Below are 7,945 nucleotides of genomic sequence, written 5' to 3'. Positions count from 1 at the left end.
ATTAGTGTATCATGTATAAAATGTAATGTATCTTACTTAACGATTAATGTATCTCACCCATCAGATTAATGTATCAACGCTTATATTATTGTATCTCGCGCATGTATCAACACTTATATAGCTCTGATACATTAATCTGATGCGCGTGATACAATAATATAAGCGCTGATACACTAATCTGATGCGCGAAAATGAGGGATTTTGGAGATTTGTAAAACTTATAGGGGATAATGGTAATAAGTAAACTAAAAGATGGGATTTCTGTAGTTTTTCCTTTTTCTTTTTTGAGCTGTACTTTGCCACTTTGGTAATAAAATGTGTTTAGTTAAAAAAAAAAAAAAGAAGCCCATATGATGTGGAGCATCGCTATATTGCTGATGTAAGTTGCACCTGTTGGACAGCTATTTAAATTATAGCCATTATTGCAAATTGTATAAAATTTAGTCAATGAATGCCTATTAATAATCTGATCCTTTAATATCTTTCACAATGTCAATGTATAAATATTAGTGCAAATCAATAACTAAGACCCACCCTAATTAAAAGAAGGTAAGCATACAAATTAAGAACTGGACATTATGTTTGGGTGCCAAAAAGTTAAGTGGTAGCAGTAAGATATAAAAAGAGGAGGCATCAAATTAAGATTACTTGCCTTCTTTGCTTCACTTAATTCTTATTCCTTGCCTTTTCATCAATCCAACTTTCTAATACAAGTCTTCATGAAGCCATCTTCTTCACAACAACAACAATAATTTTGTATTTGTTTTCAAACTTTCATCTTGTCTTCCATTTCCAAATTTTGATCATAATGTCCCGCCAACGCGAAACCAACCCTTATTTTCTTCCACCACATGTTCCTCCACTTGAACAACATGAACCACAACATCCTCCTTTCTCTTCTCAATTTCCACCTTCTAATGCAAAAAATCAAACACCACATGAACCACATTCTCCAGGTGATTCTTATTTTCCAAGTCCAACAATGCCAGTGTCAACAAGACATTCCCAGCCACAGCTGCATTCAGGACCACAACCACATACTGGTCATAACTCTCACTTACCAACACCAGTACCACCACCACGACATCAGCATCCACATTCAGGATCTCGACCACATAGCCAACATCATCGTCACTCTTCAGGTGAGTCCAAATGTTGTCAAGAGGCTCGCTTAAACCCTGAAGCTCGGTGAAGCTGGAAATAGTGTGCTTCACTTTGCTTAATTCCTGCTTTAGCGTATGAAGAGGCATCATCACTAATGAGCTATCTTTAACAACACTAGTACTAGACACTAAATCTGGTTAACAAAGTGATACATCAATTGTTGGCAAAGAAAACGTCATGACTGAACTTTTATCAATTAAGAACAAGCAATTAGGGATCTAGTATAGGAAGCCAGCTACGTATAAAAACCTAACACTACATTTTGAGCTTACTGACATGATTTTAACTGCGTAAATATGTTTATGATTCATTGCAGTTTTCTACTCTTTTGAACATATAATTATTATTTGTAATTAACAACAAACTTTGATGCTTTTTTAAGCTTTTCACTTTTGACTACTATGTTCAGGTCTAGTGCGAGTACCCACTAGGCGTAAAACTAGGCCATTTGCATGGCTAGTTGCAGGTTTTTGTGCACTTTTCTGGGTCATGGTAATAGTGGCTGGCCTAGCAATCCTCATCATCTATCTTGTATTTCGCCCAAGAAATCCAAAGTTTGACATAACTAGTGCCACACTCAACGCAGCCTATCTTGACATGGGATACCTCCTTAATGCTGACATTACTATACTAGCGAACTTCACAAATCCAAACAAGAAAGGGAGGGTGGATTTCCATTACGCCATTCTTGATCTTTATCATGGTGGACACCTATTGGCTTCCAGTTACATGGACCCTTTCTCGACAATGAGCCATGAGTCGAGGTTTCAAGATGTACACTTGGTGAGCAGCCAAGTGAGACTTTCTTTGGAACAAAGTCAACAACTGAAGAAAGAAGTGGATAATGGAAGAGTGAAGTTCGAAGTGAAGGGATTGTTTAGAGCAAGGTCTAACTTAGGGAGTTTCCTTCAATACTCCTACTGGTTGTATGCCCAGTGCACAATTGTGGTTACCAGCCCTCCAACTGGTGTCTTGATTGGCAGAAAGTGCACAACGAAGCGCTAACAGTCAACAGAGCTTATTATTTTGACTTCAAGAAATGGCTTCAGTTACCTGTGCTGTCTGCTCTTTCACTCATGTTTTGGTTCTCTATTCTATTTTCTGTCAAAATATATGATTTGGGGCTTTATTACCTCTTACCATTCTTTGTACTTCCTCTGTCAATTTTACCCACAACACCTTTATATATTGGAGGAGCTTTATATTGCTTTTATTTTATTCCTCAACTACATAGAATGGGAAGGGCACTGAGACCTGAGGTGACAGCTTATTTGCCGAATGTTCAAACTAGAACACAGCATTCATATAACAAAAACACTAATACATGGATTTTTCAACACCTGCATAATCATGGAATCATATAGGTTACATAGAGATGCGAACTAGAGGTTGCAAGACAAGTCCAAATGCAATGTAATGTTTTACTATCGAGGCATAAAGAGACAGATCATGTAATTATCTAATCTTATTGCAAAAAGGCTAAGGTTCTGAACAAAAATTGGGACTGCCACAACAATAGAATTTCTTGAGAGATGGTGAAAGTGGACATTCTCTCAAGCATAATACATACAAGTTCTCCCTCGTACGAGGCACGTACTTCACTAACTATATTCTCTTCTCATAGAAATGCCAAATAATTCGATACCTTGAGATTACAATACAGGTATGAACAACTGATGCAGGAGCGATGACAAACAAAAATGCATCCTCTTATAACCTCCGGAATTGGTCCCTAGTGAAAAAGGGATGCCTTAGGGCATCACGAGCCGTCATTCTGATAGATGGGTCAAATCTAAGGAGACCTTGCAAAAGGTCTATAAGATCACCAGCTGAATGATCAACATGCTGCATCACTAAATTCTGTAGCAAAGCCCAGAGAATGTATGTAAGATTCTGGTAAATAAAAAACAAGTGGAAAAGGAGAACACCAATTGTTGATCTACCTGGAGACGAGGCAACTTTATCACAGACTTTATGCTCTCTCGGGAAGTGGCACCTTCAGGCCAGTCTAATCTACCCCTCCTTACATATTTCTCTGCATGTCGACTATCCAAATAAAAAAAGAATAAGTTGATTGCTGATAATAACAGATGACATGAACATAATAAAACGACACTCACTCCACTTTATTTAACATTTGTGATGGTAATGGACCCAGTACTCTTTCCATCATGGCCAGGTGCTCTAAATTTTCGTGTGTCTGGAATAAAGCTTCACCCTGCAAAACCACCCCACATGAATACCTAGTATCTAGTGCATTTTCCATCAACATATAAACATCTGACTTCAAAAAACAGATTAATGATAAGACCAGATGCTAGAAAATACCGAGCATAGTTCTACCAAGATGCAGCCCACGCTCCATAAATCACACGGGTAGCTCCATCCAAGACCTGAAACAAACATAAAGCCCAGTAATCAAGTTAGAGATCAATGCTAAAATTAGTGAAAATTCGCTGAGGGGAAGAAAATCTAAACCTACCAAGAATAACTTCAGGTGCACGGTAATGTCGTGTGGACACAATATAGTTGTGATCTGGTCGTTCGTAAGCAGTGCTACCAAAGTCTATTACTTTGATAACACTTGACTTTGGTAACCTTTTATAAAATGATCTGTCTCTGTGTGACCATGGTGTACCCTGCAAAAGCAAGTAAAGGAACATAAGCAGACAGAGCTATAAATGATGTGGCATGATCTCCAGAGGGCTAGTTAATTCTAGTCGTTAAAAGAGTACAACACAATCTTAAGAGCTTGAAAAACAGAACCTAAAATACCTTGTAGTCGGGAACTTTTATGTAGTCTGCAGAAACAAAGAGTATATTCTCGGGCTTAAGGTCTGTATGGATGAGACGCATATCATGCATGACTGCAAACAAAGGACACAATAAGCATTCACAGTCCATGAAGAAGTGTCTTCGAAACAGTGGTGGCAATATAAAGGCAGTAACTTAACTAACAAAATAGCAAAAGTAAAATGCAATAGGTTGACACTTTGAGAGCAAGAGAACAAAAAGTTGCCAAGTATCTCATACTAGAAAAGTGAAATGAAGAAGTATAGACCACACACATGCTACACATTCCAACAATTGCCTCCCAATTTCACGAACTAGATCAACTGGAAATGCGCGATAACTGTTTTTCCGTAGAAAATCGAATAAACTTGGTCCAAGCTTCTCAAATACCTGTTAAGACCATTAAATTCATTGCAAGTCTTAAGTCCCCATGGAATTCGCAAAGTTGGGGATATCAGGTTACTACAAATCAGTAATGTACTTACTAAGCAAATATGGTTACGATAATCAAACCAGTTCCGTAATTGTACACAACTGCAAAGAAGGAATTTCTTTAACCATCACACGCAAACTTGCATTTATATGAAGAGCTAGTTTATTCAACATAGACAAGACATACCGGCTTCCACCCCTATCATATCTTCCTAGCAGCTGAAGCACGTCAATTTCTACCATTGCTGCTTCACGATACTTCTTTATACTTCGGATAATTTTAATGGCAACAAATTCCTTCTGCTCTCTGTCCCAGCATTCTAGAACTTGACCAAAGGTACCTGGTGAATAATAAAACATTGAAGAAAAAGATCCAATGCCAAACAAAAGTGATATTTTATATAATAAATCAGGAAAAGAAAATATAGACTGACCTTCGCCGATCTTTTTGAGAATTTTATCTGCAATTACAGGAATGAAATTGTGTAAGAACATTATGGAGGGAACAGACTTATACTTGAATGCAACTAAACTAAAGGTGTTGAAAATATGCAGTCAAACATAGACATGATGAGAAATAAATTGACATTTCAAAAAGCTTCCAGTATTCTGCAAGGGAGAAGAGATATGTCACTCCTTGATTTGCCCACACTAGGATGGGAAGGAAGGTCGACTCCTGATGTTTATGCAAGCCATACATCTATAAAACAATGTGCAACCTCATTTCTTACACTTCCATGATGGTCATTTATTATGCCTGGGCAGAGAAATGGATTGTTGAGAAGAAGAAGTAATCCTCACCTATTGTTTTTTTACTCACTTTCTTCAATTAGTAAAGATATATCTTGCATAAAAAAAGGGGGATACTTCCATATACTTTTACGCATAATGATCAAGAAGAAAACTTATTTTCTACGCATTTTGTGGTTTCTATTTGCTACCTAGAAAACTATAATTACATAATTTCTTATGGACAAAATGATGGACTTCAGCACGAATCTAACACATAATTCCAGAAAGAACTGGAATATAAGAGCAACCAGAAAGAACCTAACATTTACTTTGATTAAGCAGAGCCTAAGACATATATAACATGGCGATGGAAAAAAGTAATTACAGCGAGTTGTTAAATTCTCTCCAAGCTCAAACATGTAATGTCCATCTTTGTCATCTTCTCGCCGCGGAGGAGAGCCTTTTTGAGCCAGTCCTTTTACATATAAATTATCATGATCAGGTAGTAATCTTGAATGCACATAGCTCGATGAATTGCCAACCTCTTGCCCATAATAAATTCCTGACTGAGCCTACAGACAACCATTCGTTCATATTCTTCTGAAAAAGATATAACATAAAACCTACCCTATATTTAACACTAAACTGAATTTTGAAAGAGTAACAACCAAGATGGATATTTTTACACAATTCCCAACTCAACAAACTTACTAACCTGGACGTAACTATTAAATCACTACAAAATTATTGATATGATTTTCATTTTATAAAACTTTGTCCAGTAACAAATACTCTCACCAATATCAAATACCACTACACCTTTCAGTTTATATCGCATAAATCTTCCTATTCTACTGGGATCGGTTTGTACCTTTTTCATTATGATTCAATTCATCTTTAAATCATGCTAATTCAAATGTCAATGACACTCAAAAGAACCTCTAGAAAAAGCTATATTTTTTATTAAAAAATTACAGATTTCAGTGAAAAAAACTTCTATGTTTTTCTTCCCCCTCAAAGTAAAAGTCCCCAAATGGAGTAAAATATCAGATCCAAATCAAATAAACAAAATTTTACTGCTATTCATTTTATACTACAAATTTCGAGTCAATAATTTAAACATCAACTTCTCCTCTAATATCCTATCTTAATTCATCATAACTTGGCTCGCAAAACATTCATGGGACAAGAACTTCAATTGAAATCAAAATACCACTTTTTATGTCATTTTTCGAACTTCTCACAAAACAAAAAAATCAATAACACCAGAACTTTCATTGTCAAATGTAATCAAAACAAAATTTTTCTCATTTTTCCCAACAACATCTCATCAAAAAACAGAAAAGAATCAATGAGACCAAAACATTCATTGAACCATGACTTCAATTCCAATCAAAATCCTCAAAAAATGAGCTACATATGTTTCATTCTCCGAACGAAGAAAAGGTTAAAATCAATAACAACAAAAATACGAAAAAAGTAAAGAAAAAAAAGGTGTACCTTGGGAGTATGTGAAGGATCCCAATCTAATCTTGGACGTTTCTTAGGACGACGATCCATGTGGGAATGTGGATACTCCGTTACATAATCCATTTCCATCGATCAAATCGATGAATACATGAAGAGAGAAAACCCTAATCCCCAATTTGTTTCTGAGCTAAGGAGCAGCAAACACTAATGGTGTGGAGTTCCAAGCGGCGTCTGATCGAGAATGCGATCGATGGCGCACCGTTGGATTAAAAAATTAGCTTTAATCACTACCGACTCATGGTTAACCATGGTTAAGTTATGTGGTTACTTTATTTATCTGTTCTTTCTTTTCTTTTTAATTTTCTCTTCGTTTTAATGTGTGTTTTTTTTAAAAAAAAATCTTATGCGTTTCCATTCCGAATATTCTATTCTCCAAGAGGGTTAAAAATTGATTAATTGATTTTTATTTATCTAATCCAATTTCTTAATGTAAATTTTAAAACACTATATGTAAGGACAAGGAATATAATAAGCAAAACATTTTATTTCAAAGAATGTTATCTAAGCCTTATCTTTTGGTCTTTTAGTGCAATAAGATCAAGTGTTTCACTGTGAACTTTTCACACAATAACGTCAATTTCAAATTTTAAATTTCAGTCTATGTAGTTCATATTATAATATAAAATATCATTATATTATTTTAATAATCTGTCTAACTATATGTTATATATTATTTTTTGAGAAGTCTATAGGTCTATCTGTCTATATTAGTGTGAAAATTAATTTCACCTTCCAACTTTGCTTTTAAAAATTAAATTTCTCATCAACTTTGAACAATAATCAAACTCTCCTTTTTATTTATTGTCAATCGTTTTCAATAATGTTTCTATCCTTAACAAAGTCAGACTGATTAGAATAAATCAATCTTGAAAAAATCGTTTTCAGTCTATAATGAATTATCCTAAATAAAATATTGTTAATGAAAATATTAAGACTAATACGTCTCATATCTAAAAAGGATTGAAAGTAACCCTTTTTAGGTATAAGAATCAAGTTAGTATGAGTAGAGAACTTATATAAAGAACTCCATGCATAGAATTTTTGTACCGTTCTACAAATATCTTTACCAATAATGTTTCAATACACTAGATAGAATTTACCTGTAAATTCATTTGGCCCAATAGAACTATCACCATTAAGCTTATATAATGCATTTTTTTTGCTCCTTTTTCTCCTTCTTCATTGGGTATAGACCTCAATTTTAAATTATTTTTTTTTCTTCTTTTTAACATTCTCTTTTTGCCCTTACGCATCAGAAATAAAAAGAAAAAAAATTACTGCTTTGCTTTCCAGG

At 35.0% G+C, this 7,945-nt stretch overlaps 2 protein-coding genes across 2 annotated transcripts; one reads left to right on the top strand and one right to left on the bottom strand.

The window, feature by feature from the left end:
- The first annotated feature begins 589 nt into the window (after positions 1 to 589).
- LOC102588280 (uncharacterized protein At1g08160) lies at positions 590 to 2,354 on the top strand. Its single transcript, XM_006357559.2, has 2 exons — positions 590 to 1,142; positions 1,574 to 2,354. Exons 1-2 carry the CDS (start codon positions 809 to 811, stop codon positions 2,167 to 2,169), a joined length of 930 nt encoding a protein of 309 aa, XP_006357621.1. The 5' UTR covers positions 590 to 808; the 3' UTR covers positions 2,170 to 2,354.
- A 211-nt stretch (positions 2,355 to 2,565) lies between these two features.
- Positions 2,566 to 6,833, bottom strand: LOC102603651 (serine/threonine-protein kinase AFC2-like). The gene is made up of 12 exons (XM_006357520.2): positions 6,622 to 6,833; positions 5,507 to 5,693; positions 4,824 to 4,850; positions 4,577 to 4,730; positions 4,443 to 4,491; positions 4,233 to 4,347; positions 3,940 to 4,031; positions 3,647 to 3,803; positions 3,493 to 3,557; positions 3,285 to 3,382; positions 3,108 to 3,210; positions 2,566 to 3,024 (listed from the first exon to the last, which is right to left on the bottom strand). The coding sequence occupies exons 1-12, from the start codon at positions 6,718 to 6,720 to the stop codon at positions 2,875 to 2,877; spliced, it is 1,296 nt and encodes a 431-aa protein (XP_006357582.1). The 5' UTR covers positions 6,721 to 6,833; the 3' UTR covers positions 2,566 to 2,874.
- Positions 6,834 to 7,945: the final 1,112 nt, after the last annotated feature.

The sequence above is a fragment of the Solanum tuberosum genome, unplaced genomic scaffold, assembly GCF_000226075.1.
Source record: "Solanum tuberosum cultivar DM 1-3 516 R44 unplaced genomic scaffold, SolTub_3.0 scf00248, whole genome shotgun sequence".
In the NCBI taxonomy this organism is placed as follows: domain Eukaryota; kingdom Viridiplantae; phylum Streptophyta; class Magnoliopsida; order Solanales; family Solanaceae; genus Solanum; species Solanum tuberosum.
This window is presented reverse-complemented; position numbering and strand designations above follow the sequence as displayed.